At 38.6% G+C, this 16,039-nt stretch overlaps 1 protein-coding gene across 2 annotated transcripts in view; it reads right to left on the bottom strand.

The window, feature by feature from the left end:
• Positions 1-16,039, bottom strand: part of MTBP (MDM2 binding protein) — a 72,238-nt gene that overhangs the window by 26,356 nt on the left and 29,843 nt on the right. For both annotated transcript variants that reach the window (XM_061123886.1, XM_061123887.1), the window contains exons 12-15: positions 13,153-13,326; positions 11,860-11,967; positions 4,620-4,775; positions 2,016-2,130 (exon numbers count right to left, since the gene is read on the bottom strand). In XM_061123886.1, coding sequence (XP_060979869.1) covers positions 2,016-2,130; positions 4,620-4,775; positions 11,860-11,967; positions 13,153-13,326 — 553 coding nt within the window. The remainder of the gene's footprint in view (positions 1-2,015; positions 2,131-4,619; positions 4,776-11,859; positions 11,968-13,152; positions 13,327-16,039) is intronic.

Raw genomic sequence — 16,039 nt, 5'->3', positions numbered from 1 at the left:
CCATCTTATCCTCTGTCGTCCCCTTCTCCTCCTGCCCTCAATCCCTCCCAGCATCAGGGTCTTTTCCAATGAGTCAACTCTTTGCATGAGATGGCCAAAGTACTGGAGTTTCAGCCTCAGCATCAGTCCTTCCAATGAACACCCAGGACTGATCTCCTTTAGGATGGACTGGTGGGATCTCCTTGTAGTCCAAGGGACTCTCGAGAGTCTTCTCCAACACCACAGTTCAAAAGCATCAATTCTTCAGTGCTCAGCTTTCTTCACAGTCCAAGTCTCACATCCATACATGACTACTGGAAAAACCATAGCCTTGACCAGACGGACCTTTGTTGGCAAAGTAATGTCTCTGCTTCTAAATATATTGTCTAGGTTGGTCATAACTTTCCTTCCAAGGAGTTTTAAGCGTCTTTTAATGTCATGGCTGCAGTCACCATCTGCAGTGATTTTGGAGCCCAAAAAAATAAAGTCTGACACTGTTTCCACTGTCTCCCCATCTATTTCCCATGAGGTGATGGGACCAGATGTCATGATCTTAGTTTTCGGAATGTTGAGCTTTAAGCCAACTGTTTCACTCTCCTCTTTCATCAAGAGGCTTTTTAGTTCCTCTTCACTCTCTGCCATAAGGGTGGTGTCATCTGCATATCTGAGGTTATTGATATTTCTCCCGGCAACCTTGATTACAGCCTGTGCTTCCTCCAGACCAGTGTTTCTCGTGATGTACTCTGCATAGAAGTTAAATCAGCAGGGTGACAATTTACAGCCTTGACGTACTCCTTTTTCTATTTCGAACCAGTCTGTTGTCCCATGTCCAGTTCTAACTGTTGCTTCCTGACCTGCATACAGGTTTCTCAAGAGGCAGGTCAGGTGGTCTGGTATGCTCATCTCTTTCAGAATTTTCCACAGTTTATTGTGATCCACACAGTCGAAGGCTTTGGTGTAGTCAATAAAGCAGCAATAGATGTTTTTCTGGAACTCTCTCGCTTTTTTGATGATCCAGCAGATGTTGGCAATTTGATCTCTGGTTCCTCTGCCTTTTGTAAAACCAGCTTGAACATCTAGAAGTTCTCGGTTCATGCATTGCTAGAGCCTGGCTTGGAGAATTTTGAGCATTACTTTACTAGCGTGTGAGATGAGTGCAATTGTGCGATAGTCTGAGCATTCTTTGGGATTGCCTTTCTTAGGGATTGGAATGAAAACTAACCTTTCCCAGTCCTGTGGCCACTGCTGAGTTTTCCAAATTTGCTGGCATATTGAGTGCAGCACTTTCAGAACATCATCTTTCAGGATTTGAAATAGCTCAACTGGAATTCCATCACATCCACTAGCTTTGTTTGTAGTGATGCTTTCTAAGGCCCACTTGACTTCATTCCTTTCCTTTATTCCATTCTTCCACCGCTCAACAATGATGTACCGCGTGCCTGCTGTGCACTAAACCAAAACCAAAGCAAACACAATCTGCCTCTTAGAGACGGTTAGTACACACAAACATAACACGTAAAACAGGAACATTTCAAAATGGCTCGCAGGAAAAGAGTGCTTTTACTTTGTTTTACACATTCCTGTGGAGAAGGAAATGGCAACCCACTTCAGTATTCTTGCCTGGAGAATCCCATGGACAGAGAAGCGTGGTGGGCCCCAGTCCATGGGGTCACAAAGAGTTGGACACGACTGAGTGACTACACGCACACACACACACACACACACACACACACTCCTGTATTTTTTAAATTTTTCTTTCATGTTTGTATGTTTTTGTATTTCTATGGAAGATGGTCTGAAAAGTCACACACTAAAGTGTCACCTGTGATTAAGTACACCCGGAAAGGACAAGCAGAATATGGAAGGAAGAGAGCATCTCCTGGACAACTTACTCTGCAACAGTCTATCTCGATCTATCTATCTACAGTAAGCATATATATCTTTTACAATAAAACCATAAACTGCTATCTCATAAACAGTTTAAGGATTAAGAAAAAATAAAGGTAATACAAAATAACAAGCTGTTTAAATGTTACCTCATTTTTTGTTTAGCTTTTTCAAAAGTTTCTAAATTTTGAAGGACATGCCTCTCAGGCCACTGCAGAGGACTGGTCTCCACTGGGCAGGAAGGAGGCTCCAGTGAACGGCTTTCTGAAGAGAAGGGACACATGTGAGTCCTGAAGTATTAACATACTGAATTCTGCTACATAAAAATGTGTACATATAGATATACACATAAAAATCACTTGGATTAACTGTACAATACTTATACCAGGCATTTATTAAGGATATTTCTGATGACCTGAACTATGCAAAATGGCATAGAAAAGTTTTTTGGAAATGATAAAAAAAAAAATTAGCATTGAGCTTTATTTTACATTCTCCTCATAATAAACGTTATGGGCTAGAATTCAGAAGAGGAGTTAGCACTGCAAGGACTCACAGGGCATGAAAGCATAACTTTGGTATTTCTGTGAAATTAGTTCTAAACGAAAAAGAGACAACTCTGTGGAGAATATATGGGATATAATATGTGATCTCCATATTAGAAAGAGGAATGAGCACCAATATCCTGAAAAATTTGTATTTTTAAAAGATTGCTTCATTCTCAAAAGTACTACAATACCATAAATAACTTAAGACGTTTGAGGGTAAAGATTACTTTAGAACTAATTCTCACATATACTAATGTAAGATGCTTTAACATATTCATTTTCAAGTAAATCACTAACATTAAATGCTATTTTACTACTAATAAAGTATTATACATAAGAGTGTCTTATCTTTTTGGTCAGTATGGTGCAATGAACTAACACTGAGATTGTTGATAATCCACAATTCTCATCAAAGACAGAGGGCCGTCTTCCATTCTCATTATTAATTATGAGGACATCTCAACTGTTTGAAGACTGACAAAATCACTAACTGTACTACTGGACTCCAAAACCATCTGGTGTTTTACATTGTTTTGAACTATCACACACTACTCCAATAAACTGACTGAAAATTACTGGACATTAGCTGTTTGACTAACCGTCAACCCTGACAAAAATACTCATTTTATACTTTAGGGTCTTACAAAGTGATAATGATTTGGTAAGAAATTTTTGAACTAAAAAGAAAAAATTAATCACAGATGAAAACAGAAGCCAAATGCATATCATTTTTCCTTTACTTTTAAAGTATTTAGTCTTGAATAGTTAAAAATATTTTTAATGCCTATACTGTATTGCCCCAACCAATCACTGTCCAAGTATAGTAGTTCCTGCTTCTTAATAAGGGTGGTGAAATACTGACTATTTCATGGAAGAATAAGCTTCATGATGAAATAATCTGCTTTATAATGCTGGCATGGTTTTTCAAAAAATGGATAAAGAAAAAAATCATTAGTAGTTCTGAACAATTACAGGGTATGTTCACAGAAGAATACAAGCCATGTTAAATAAAAGTAAACATTAATTATTCCCCTAAGTATTACAATATAAATTATTAAATTTGAGTATACAACCTATATAAATGTAAATTCCATAGGCTAAATGTTAAGGTACAGACATTCATATATCTAACAGGGGAGTGACTTGGTGCTAAGCATGCATGCAGATATTAACAACGGTAATAATGACAATATAAATGACAGGTCACAATTTTTTGGAGATGATTACATTCTAAGTGTTTTATAGGACTCAACTCAGTTAATCCTCATAATTACCCTAGTAACTGGGTCATATCATTATCCCCATTTGAAACATGAGGAAACAGTCCCGGAGAGGTTGAGGAACCTGCCCGAAGACATTCGGCTGAGGTCTGAACCCTGGCCGTCGAGCTCCAAAGGCCTGGCCTTTAAACAGGGCACGAGACGCTGTGCTTGTATTGTTTTCCAACTAGATCATAAGCCTGATGAAAGTCAAGGACCCACCCAAATTTTTTATTTTTTGTGTGCCTTCACGGCATCAAACAGAGAAATGGCAGACAACAAACATTATTATTAACTTGATTCTATGGCCATTTTCTTATTAATATATGGGATAAAAATGATTTTCACAGAATAACAACAAAAAATTATCCTATACATTTAAAATGCCAGGCAAGTGTTAAACGCTTCCTTTTTAAATCCTGAAGAGCTTCACTCTATGCAAATTCATCACCAGAACAGAAAGTAGGAAAACAGAAAGAAATTGCCAAGCTAATATAGAAATGATTTCCTGCTCCTTCAGTAAGTTTGGTGACTTCCTGCTAAAACAAATGGCAAGTGTGGAGCATCTTATTATATGTAGTTTTATCTACATTAAGTTTACTAAGTTCCGCTTTTCTCACCTTATGAAAATATAGCTTAATAGAAACCCATCCATTCTAGCAGCTTAGTAACAATTTTAAGAGGAATTACCTTAAGGTGCTTCTCCTGCTCAAAAACAATTATACAGAACGTGCTTAATAAAAAATGTCATCAGAAAATTTCTAATGTCTAAAGATGAAAAATATAACATATTGATATTTACACAGATACTTATATACACAAATATATCACTACTACAATCTGATAGATTTTGATTTGATCAATGAATTTTATAAGTTTTAATAATAACTCTCATAAATGCTACACACAAAAAAAGGACTACTATTTAAAGTAACAAAAAACTTACCATTTAACATATTGGAGGTTTTATCTGTCTTTATTAGACTTGTTTTTGGAATAATAGCATCAAAACGATCTAAAAAACGTTCCCTTGTGCGTGTTAGCAGACTTTTGAGTTCATCCACAGAAATTACCTCACGCTGCTTTGCCAACTTTCTCCTTTCTGTAAGACAACAAATCAATATGATTAACAATGTAACTGTTATTTTCAACCCTTTGAGCTCATCTACTATCTTTTAGCGGAAATACTTTCAAAAGTAAAACAAATGAACTTCTCCAGCATGTGAGCATTTCTGTGTAGGCCTGTTTTCCTTTCAGTCCCATTTGAAGGTAATAGAAGAATTTTCAGTTATGTGAAATAAACAAAGTAATTTGTTAACACTAAAAGGTGAGCAACAGTCAAAACAAGTTTACAGAAGTTTTCAGAAATACACTGCAGAGCATGAAGAATGGCCTTATGTTGGTGCTTACATGAAAATAAAACCTGTAACACTTTCGGGTAAACGTGGTGGTTTGGTCATGTCCATCTATTTCCTCTCCTACTCAAAACTCAGAATCACAACCGAGGAATAAAAAAAAGGACAACAAAAGAATAAACACTAAATGATGCAGTTTCCAACGAATTCTGGAGGATAAGATGATGGTGGAGTGGTAACTGAGTCAGCAGAGCAGAGAAAGGCTCAGCCGAAACAGGAAGGGCCCGAGCAGAAACAAGACCGACAATGGATGTCCCTAGGCTCCAGCCCTCAAGCCAGGTGACTCTGCTCTCACTCTGGGGTAGAAACAGAAGAGGAGTCGTCTCAGATCACAGCGTATCAGGAACGGGAGATGGTGAAGGACAAGGAAGCCTGGCGTGCTACAGTTCATGGAGTTGCAGAGTCGGACATGACTTAGCGACCAAACAACAAAAAAGGTGGTACTGATGCTGGAGGGTTAGACTACAAGATTAAGTAAGAGTCTACATACCGAAAGGTCAGACTTCCAACCCGGTGGCCAGAAAGACAGCAGCTACAGATGCCCCACTGAAAAGATGAAAGGATTCTCCCTTTGAAAAACTGAATGCCCCAGGAGAAAAGAGCTAGATACTGACACTACCGTGGAATTAAGAATAGGACCTCACAAACAAAACGTTGAATAGTTACTCCACCACTCTTGAAGCTTGCCAATTATATTAGAGTGACACATGAAATTTCCCAGTTAAAACAGGACAGGGGAAAAAAAGTCACCAGACATTTAGCGAAAGGGGTGGAGGGGATAGGGAACTCTGCATTTCATGGTCTCCTGTTCAGACACGTAAGGAGTTCGATTCAGCAATGCTTCCAGCTTCCTGCTCCCTCCCATCACCCACTGAGCTGGTCTGGGAAAGAAACGAGACACGTTCTGATCAGGACTCCCCTTTCCAACTTCCACCTGAGTGAGCAAATCCTCAGGATGCTCGCCCTCGGTAATTGTGGTGAGAGCCCTGTCCCAGCAGGCCTGATCGGTGGTTGCCCAGCTCTGGTTGTCATCCAGGGAGTAAATTCAGATCTGGGTATATGCAGCAGAAAACCCGTTATAGCTCTAAAAAGTCATACCCTTCAATCCAGGAATTTATCTCCATCAGTGTGTTTCTTAAGTTTATTTCTCAGTTGGCTCCAAATTTGGGAAACAAGTATTATTTACTAGGCCCCTCCAAACTAAAAAACAAGTCTGGGATGAAAAAGAAAGACTAATGCACGAAAAACAAAAAAGGAACCCAGCAGCAGCAGAAGCATTCCAGGCAACACAGAAAGTCTGCTGGGACTGACACTCTCATGAAGGCATCTCTGAGGCTCAGACGCCTGCACTGTGGGAGACTCGAATTCAATCCCTGGGTCGGGAAGATCCTCTGGAGAAGGAAATGGCAACCCACTCCAGTTTTCTTGCCTGAAAACTTCTATGGACACAGGAGCCTGGCAGGCTACAGTCCATGGGGGTCACAAGAATCAGACATGACTTAGTAACTATATCACCAAACCACCAATTAATATTCTCACAGAAATAAGAAAAGATACTATATTCATGAAACAAGTACAGGATGATCTGATAAAGGAACAGTCAATGAACAAGGAAATATTTTTGAAAATTAAGCACAGGAGAGATCAAAATTAAAAAATACTGCAAGACAACGCCTAGAAACTAGGACAAAAAGATAATAATATGGAAATAGGAAAAAAGAGCAGACATTCTATCCAAAAAGGTTGATATATAACCAATAAGAGTTCTAGAAAGAAAAAAGTAACCGGGAGAAAGAAAATTGTATTAAAGAAATAATAAAAATTTTCAGACTTAGGAAATGTGAATCTTGTATTGATGTGGCTCATCAAGTACACAGCTTAGTACATTGGAGAGCAGAAAGCAGGGGGTACACACATTAAGATTCAGAGTAAAGCTTCCAAAAACAAAGCTTCTGAGGGTAAAAGTTATGAAAGGGGGCAAAAGCAAACTAAAAACAGACCACTTCAAATAGACTAGTATGAGATTTGTCAACAGGAACAGAGCAACACAAAAGCAATGGGGCCGGGACTTCCCTGGGGGCCCAGCGGTTAGGACTCTGTGCCTCCAGGCCAGGGAGTGTGGGTTCAGCCCCTGGTTGGGGATCCCCCTATGAAGTGGCCAAAAAAAACAGATGAGGCGACAATGTCTTCAAAATTCTGAGGGCAAACAATTTTTAACCTGGAAGTCCAGAGAATTATCAGTCTAGTAAAGATATTTTCAGACATGCAAGAGCTTGAAAACAGTATGCCCCAAGAACAAACTTTTACTGAGGAAGCTAATGCAAGATATGATCCAACCAAACAAGGCAGTAATCCCCCCCGCAAAAAAAAAGCAGGTCAAGGGGTCTAGAAAATAGGATATTCCAAAAGAAGAGAAGAGGAAAGAGAAGTCTCTAAGATGTCAGTAGGTCTAAGACACATTTTGGTCAAAATACAGTAAAATATGAAACACTCCAGAAAAAAAACTATGAGAAATAAAAAAGAAACTGTTGTGTTTGAATATACAATAAATTTAATGACAGGTGTGTGGCAGAAATGTTGGAGGCTCTGGAGAAACATACAAGTATTTTTGCCTCTACAGAAGAAGGGGCAAATTAAAAATAAGGTGATTATCAACCACAAGGAAAACAGAGATTACACAAGGAAGGAAAATTGGCCATCATGTACCATATGACTCAGCAGTAAGTTTACAGACAGGCAGGTAGGTAAGTGGGCTTCCCTGGAGGCTTAGATGGGTAAGAATCTGCCTGCGAAGCAGGAGACCTGGGTCTGATCCCTGGATTGGGAAGATCCCCTGGAAGAAGGCAGGGCAACCCACTCCAGTGTTCTTGCCTGCAGAATCCCACCAACAGAGAGGAGCCTGGTGGGCTACAGTCCACGGGGTCTTAAGAGTCAGACACGACTTAGCAACTAAACCACCACCATCACTGACCTATGCCTATTAAAACCGTCAATTATATTACAATAGTGGGCAATGTGGAAAGCAGGATATGACTTCCTATTGACCTTAATGACCAAGCAATAGAGAGAGAAAATAGATGAGGTTTAACAGGGTTTACGAGCAGAATAATTTACCTAGGTGAAAAATAATCCCTACACAGGTGAGTCGGTAACACAAGTGACAGATAAAGATCTGGGAGGAAAATATTGGACTAAAGTGTTAAAATAAATTCACAAAAGAATGCTATTCCTAAAACAAGTGAGTAATAACTCAGGACTTAGTAAAGAAAAACAGAGTGTAAAATGTCTAAAAATATCAGCAGAATGAACACCAATCAGGTTTGCACCAGGTTCTATAAATTTAAAAAATTTATGGAGTCCTGGTCAGGACTCCAGTGACCGCAGTCCTGGAGCGATACAACAAAGCTGCTATTTTGGAATCTGTTCTGCATCACACCGAGCAGTTTTTATTTAAAAATCATTCAGCGTTCTTAAACCTTTTCATTTTTCTTTTTTATTTTCTTAATATTTTATTTGGTTAAACCGGGTCTAAGTCGTGGCACATGGGATCTAGCTCCCTGACCAGGGGTCAAACCTGGGCCCCTACACTGGGAGCCCATCTCAGCCATGGGACCACCAGGGAAGCCCCAAGCCTTTTCTTTAAAAATCAGTGAAACAGGATATTTAATATTTCTAATTATAAAAGTTTACAAATTACAAAAGATCAGTTAAATATAAATTATAAAATTTAAGTATCATTCCAAATGTCTATATCTAATCATCTATGTATAGTTAAAAATTAACATAATTTTTAAGAATAAAATTTTCATGCAAACTTTCCCAGCTGCTCATTCTAACTCAGTAGTCAGAGAAATATTGGGGGAGATAGTAAGTCTACCCCAAGTCTGAATAATAATTTTGAAAAAAATTTTGAACAACCTTTTGTTTTCCAGCAGAGACTACGATCTGTGTTGATATCGAAACATTAATTTTTACCTGAAGAAAGCTTTCCTATTCATTTTCATCAGGTATAAATTAACTACATCAATTTAAATTCTTTTATATTTATATTCACTTCTTTGAAAACCACTGAAAGAAACACTAAGATTCTCTTACAGGGGAAACTTCATTTGTTGTCATTCTCCTCTATCTTCAGAGATACATGAAACCTGAACAGATGCACCTTTGTGCCCAGATTTTCAATTCAGTGCTAACTCTGGGTAAAGGAGAGACTGGCTCCGCAAATAATTCCATCAAAATGGGTCACTCATCTCAGCCAAGATTTAGGCTTCAGACTGCACTTGGCCAGTGCACGGATATCCCCAGAGCTGACGTCTCGCGCAGCTACTAGCTCTGAGGCTTCCTTCAACCTCCAGCCCCCTACGTGTCCTTGCCCAGTGCTGAGGCCATCCTTCCAGCTCCTGCCTGGGTTATAACTCAGCTGCTGGTGCTTCCACATTTTCAGCATTTATTTAGCACCTCCTTTGCCCCCCTCCCTGAAGCAGAGCTTCCAGTCACACCTATAGGCAACAACTTGATTCCTTTCCCAATCAAGCAGGAGGGATGGCCTTACCCAGAGGAGAGACGGACCGGCTTCAGGGAGCTGCCCGCTCTTCCACTCTCAGTTTTCTGGTTGGAAGGGTCAGGAAGAGAGGTGAAGATGAGGGAGGGAAGATGCTGAAGGAACTTAGCTTTAAGGAGCTGCCAGAGGCTTATGGCAAAGGTTCAAAGCCTAAAGAGGGGTTTAGCAGGGCTAGAACAGAGTCAGAGGTAAACAATACTAAGCATGTAGATGTTTGAAACATAGGGGCTTTATCCACAAAAATACTAGTATTTCAGCTTTTTTTCCTTTTAAATTGAATTATAGTTGATTTACACAGTGTGTTACTTTCAGGTGTGTAGCAAGATGATTCAGAGACATATATATATATTCCTTTTCTGATTCTTTTCTGCTATCGGCTATTACAAGGTATCGAATATAGCTCCCCATGCTACATGCGTTAGGATCTTGTTGTTTATCTATCTATCTATATATGTACATATATACATATGCATAAATGACAGTCTGTATTGCTAATTCCAAACTCCTCACCCACCCACCCTCATCCCTGCTCTGCGTCCTCCTCTGGGGACCATGAGTTTGTTTCCTGTGCCTCTGAGTCTACTTCTGTTTTATAAGAGTTTATTTGTATCATTCTTTTAGATTTCACATGTAAGTGATGTATGATATTTACCTTCTGTCTGACTTCACTTAGTATGAGAATCTCTAGGCTTATCCATCTTGCTGCAAATGGTACTTTTTCACTCTTTTTTACTGTTGAGTAATACTGCACATTCTCTGTCCACTCGTCCGCCGATGGACACCTAGGTTGCTTCCATGCCCTGGCTGCTGGAAACAGTGCTGCTATGAGCACTTGGGGTACGTTTACCTTTTTGATGATAGTTTCCACCTTTTCCAGATACATGCTCAGGAGTCGGAGGTGCTGGATCGTGTGTAACTCTATTTTTAGGTTTTTTCTTTTTTCTTTCCCTTGGGTTAATACATACTACCTTTTATTGAAACTAATTCACCTTTCTCGATTCTATTATTTTCATAGTCAAAAAAAGTGGTTTGAGGAGTTCAAGACTACACAATTACTCTGGCTTTGTACAAATGAAAAAATAGTAATTCTTACACAAATTATTGAGACCAGGTATACTAAAATTATTTTCCACTGAATAAAATGAAATACTGATGCCAAAATATTTTTAAATGCTTTTAAAGAGTGATATTTTTCATTTTATAGTGTATGTACTTAATAATCAGTTTTTCTATATGCAACTAATGAAGCCTCACAATTTGAATCAAGTTTTTAGAAATTCTATATTAATTAGCTTAAGTCCATATTAGGTATTAATGAATGATTATTTGTGACAACAATGTTAAGATTGATAACCAAGTTAACATTTAGAAACAGAGGAAAAAATCTTAAATACAACCCTAAAAAAGTGTCAATTTCTTGAAAAAAGAAAAACCCATGATCCAACCTGACTCAATATATGCAATGTGCTTAGTTATGATTAAAGTCTAAGAAGCAATGCTCAAGTTAACATATTAATTTCTCTAGATTTGTATTTTCTTCTGTTTGCAATCTCTACCTTCCTCTCCTCTAGCTAAAAGATATAAAGAGAAATTTTGTAAACATGACTACATTAACCAGAAAGTATCCTTTCTGGCATACAATTAAAAATAATGAGAAACTAAATTTTCCTGGGCAAATATTATTATAAATGGTAATAGCAATATACAAGCAAATAGGAATATTCTGAATCTGGTGGGAAAAAAATTACAGATCGTTTCTACGCTTCATCACCTCTATTAAGAAAGTACTTAGTGCCACTGAACTGCACAGTTAAATATGATTAAAATACAGTATGTTTTATATTATATGACTTTTACTGCAATAAAAAAATTTTAATTAAAAAAAAAAGATTAGGAGACTGACCACCTAAGACCTTGCGCACACAGTAATTTTGTCAGCAACACCACCCTTGAACCATTGCCATAAAACCTCTCAATAAACTCCCCTGGGTTAGGACACAGTTTTTAAGGGCAGGAGTCCACTGTGGCTCCTTTGCCTGGCAAAGCAATGAAGCTATTCTTTTCTGCCTCACCTTCTGCTAAAAAAATAGTTCTACCAGTGAGTATCATATCTTAAAAAAAAGTATGTAAGAAAAGTGTTAAAAGAAAGCATTAGGTCTGAACAAGCCAACATTCCTACAACAGAATGAAATGCATACACAATTACTTACTCAGACATTCCTTCAAAGCCAAAGCCTGAACACTGTCTAACTGTTTTTCTCTCTGTATAAGCTGCTCCCTGGAGAAACTCGGAAGTGACAAGAGGTCAAGAGGAAAACCTAAGAAATAGAAAAAAAAAAAATCAGTATTAAAGATGGTTTATAACAACAATTAATATACAGTTCTCAAGAAATGTATTAAAATGTAATTAAAAGTCAATTATTTATCTTTCTTCATCTTGCATATTTCAAAGTAAACAATAATAAATGAACAGCAGAAAATAAACATACTAAATTATTTTGCATTTTAAACTTTGACCTGCTTCTTAAATTCAGAGAATTTAGGTAGCAGAGCAGAATTCTCTCCACTACATCTTCTTCTGCTTCAGCTACTGAAACTGCTACACAAAACAGTGATGGACTGTAGGAGTTGGTCTTCAAAGGTGGCCTCCCCGAGAATCAGGTTCTGCTTCTCACCTGCCGTGTAGACCTTCCACAATGAATCTAGGTGACCCCAGGAGACCAACAAGGCATGGTAAAAGCGACAATGAAAGACATAAGTCATAGAAAGTTTTACAGCGTCTTAGAACACTCGCTCTAAGAGAAGCTGACAACCATAAAGAAATCAGACTTCCTGGAGACAAGCTGTTGCGAGGAAGCCCAGGCTGGCTGGAGGATGGGTGTGTGAAGAGGAGATCAGCTCAATCTGATCCAGCCACCCCCACCCAGGCACCAAATACACAGGGGAAGAGCCAGCCTACACACCCAGCCCTGTGAAGTCTTCAAATGAAAAGAAGCCCCAGTCGTGTGTGATGGCAGTCAGACGCGGGCCTTCAAAACAGAAACATCCAGCTGAGCCCAGTCAGCCCCCAGGACCACGAGACATGATAATAGACAGTCATCGTTAGGCTACATTTGGGGCAGTTGGTCACACCGTGATGGAGAACCCAGGCATGGAGCTTGGAGAGTAAAAAAGATGAGCAATAAAGATGCTGGAGAGAAAGTAAATAACAATGAGACGTAAATTCTAGAAAAATAATTTGCGTAAAGTGGAAAATACTAAAAATTTTCCTGTTTGGAACTGAAGGGGTGACTTGCTACATTTTAAGAAGTATGATATGTAAAGGATAAATTCTCTGCATTCTATATTGTTCAAATATGTTATAAAATAGTTAAAATAAAAGCAAATTTACGGAAAGTGAAATGGAGTTTGAAGACAATAAGTTCATTAAAAACCACATAAGTTAACTATTTACACAAACAGATAAAAAAATGTTTTGTTTTCCCTCTAAAGTTAACACTCACTCAATTTGGTTTCTTCTGTCGTTGCTTTCATCTTTCCATGAATTAAACTGAGTGCAAACGAGCCATTGATCTGGTTGGCTGAGTGAATCAACGTGGCTTTACACTTTCCATTGCCATTACCTTGTAACAAGAGATAATAGCTAGAACTCTCTCCTTTCACTTCAACATCTGGAACTAAACAAAAACAATTATATTGTTAAGCATGTGAAAATTCAGCAGACAACATAGCAGAATCATACATTTGATCCACAGGATATAATTACATTTCTCTGTTATTTTAAAACAAGGTATCACCCAATATATTTGGGACAGCAGTTGTTCTTTTAACTGAAACTGAAAGTCGCTCAGTCGTGTCTGGCTCTTTGCAACCCCATGGACTACACAGTCCATGGAATTCTCCAGGCCAGAATAATGGAGTGGGTAGCCTTTCTCTTCTCCAGGGGATCTTCCCAACGCAGAGATCAAACCCAGGTCTCCCACACTGTAGGCAGATTTTTGACCAGCTGAGCCACAAGGGAAGCCCTATTTATTTATCTTTTTAAAAATTTATTAACTTATTCATTTAACTGAGGAAGCTGTTAAAGCAGAGACTCATAACAAAAATGATACTCACAAAGCACACACATTTTAAATTAAAACTATGTATACTCATTGATTAACTTTTGATGTGGCTCTTTATAGAGTTCTATTACATCTTTTCTATATATTCACACCCATAATGTATCAACTACTATTTCCAGCTTTCGTTTCTTTAAAGAGGCATAAGCTGAGCCCTGCACGCACACACAGCTCCACTGGTGGGAAAGGAGTGCACACGTGCTCAGAGATAGCTTCTTGCTCCCGCACTGTGCATCCATAACGTATTTCACAGAGGGAGTGGACAGCACTCATTAATCTGGCACGCCAGTAACTCGAAGGTCAGTTAAGACAGTTAAAAACAAATCAAGTGAGGGCTATAGTGAAGGTCAAAGAAAAACTGTGAAGCCTATGATATTAAACATAGAAATAGAAGCCTTTTTGCAGAAGATGGTGAATTGGACATAAGCATTTATTTTCACTATCTCCTGAAATTCCATGAAATGAGAATAAACTTAAAAATAACAGAGAACTACAAGAGCCAATATCTGAGAGAAGAGACAGCAGCAACTGAACTTTGAAAGCAGGAGAAAAGACAAACAGTTGGAAACAGACTTCAGACTCCCAGTTGCTAAGCTGAGAAAAACCACAGAGAAAGTTTGGAAGCAACAAAATTTATACTACAACACCTGACATGGGACTCTGGGATGGCAACGGAAACAAAATGATGGTGAAACAGTGAAACAGGCTGAAAGTCTGTCTTAGAGCTGTTTGGCATCCAGATTCCTCCACATTCTGTGCAGGCAAATGGCTGTCCTTTCCCCAACCCAGGAGACTAGCAGTTATTTTCTGGAGAAAATAAAATAAAATGTCTCCGGTCTGGGAGATACAAGACAGAGCTTAGGGCTAAAATTGATTATTCATGTATTAAGTGAATGCTGGTATACTGAATACTGAGGCCCTTTACCCTTCTTCAGCCACATCATTTCCAGCATTTTGGAAGCCAGAGAGCACAATCGAGCTTTCTTTTGGAAATATGGTCAGTACTAGTGGGCTGTGTGCTTAGTCACCCAGTCATGTCCGACTCTTTGCAACCCTGTAGACTGTAGCCCACCAGGCCCCTCTGTCCGTGGGATTCTCCAAGCAAGAACACTGGAGTGGGCTGCCCTGCCCTCCTCCACAGGATCTTCCAGACCCAGGGATCAAACCCGTATCTCTTATGTCTCCTGCATTGGAAGGTGGGCTCTTTACCATTAATACCACCTTAAGTCTCTAAGCCGATTATTAATCGGGTTGTCTCCATACTACTGAGTTGTAAGAATTAAAAAAAAAAAAATCTGTCCATTGCAAGATAATATGAGTGAAACGATCTCTTAGTCAGTAGATTTTAAAATTTTTCCTTAGCAGAGTTTTTCAAAGAGCGGACAGGTGAATTTATTCAAAAAATTTAAATTTTGGTGAATTTATAGGTTTCTTTTTTTAATATATCATCCATTTGGTGTATGTTTTCTTACAGAGGTTTTATACTTTTAGTGCTTGCATTCAGGCATATATAATTTTACATATATGTGTGTAATTTTTGAGTTTCTTTATATGAACATTCAATTATCCCAGTATGTGTTAAAAGACCATCCTTTCTCACTGGCATCCCTGTCTATTCTGCTCCACTGACACATGGATATTCTGTCTTAATTCTTAGCTTTAGAGTGAGTTGTAAATCAGTTAGTATAAATTCTTGTAAGTTGTTCTTCCTTTTCAAAATTGTTTTAGCCATTCTAGATCTTTGTAATTTCATGTAAATCTAGTATCGGTTTGACAATTTCTATGAAAAGGCCTCCTTTAATTTCATTAGAGATTAGATTGAATCTATTCCCTGTAACTCAGATGGTAAAGAATCTGCGTGCAATGCAAGAGTCTTGGGTTTGATCCCTGGGTCGGGAAGATGCCCTGGAGAAGGGAACGGCTACCCACTCCAGTCTTCTTGCCTGGAGAATCCCATGGACAGAGGAGCCTGGCGGGCTACAGTCTGTGGGGTCAAACAGAGTCAGACACGGCTGAGGGACTAACACTACTACACCACTGCTATCTATCAGCATGCAGAGAAGGACCATTTTAATAATGCCGAGTTTTCTAAACTATGAGCATGCCGTATCTCTCCATTTACTGTTATCTTCTTTAAAAGCTCTCAGTAATGTTTTGTAGTTTTCGGTGTACAGGTTTTGGACTTTCTGTTAGATATAGTCCCCTGTGTTTTATTCACTGATTTCTGGTCTAATTTCCTTCCTTCTACTTATCTTGAATTTAGCATTCC

The sequence above is a fragment of the Dama dama genome, chromosome 21 (genome assembly GCF_033118175.1).
Source record: "Dama dama isolate Ldn47 chromosome 21, ASM3311817v1, whole genome shotgun sequence".
NCBI classification, from domain to species: domain Eukaryota; kingdom Metazoa; phylum Chordata; class Mammalia; order Artiodactyla; family Cervidae; genus Dama; species Dama dama.
This window is presented reverse-complemented; position numbering and strand designations above follow the sequence as displayed.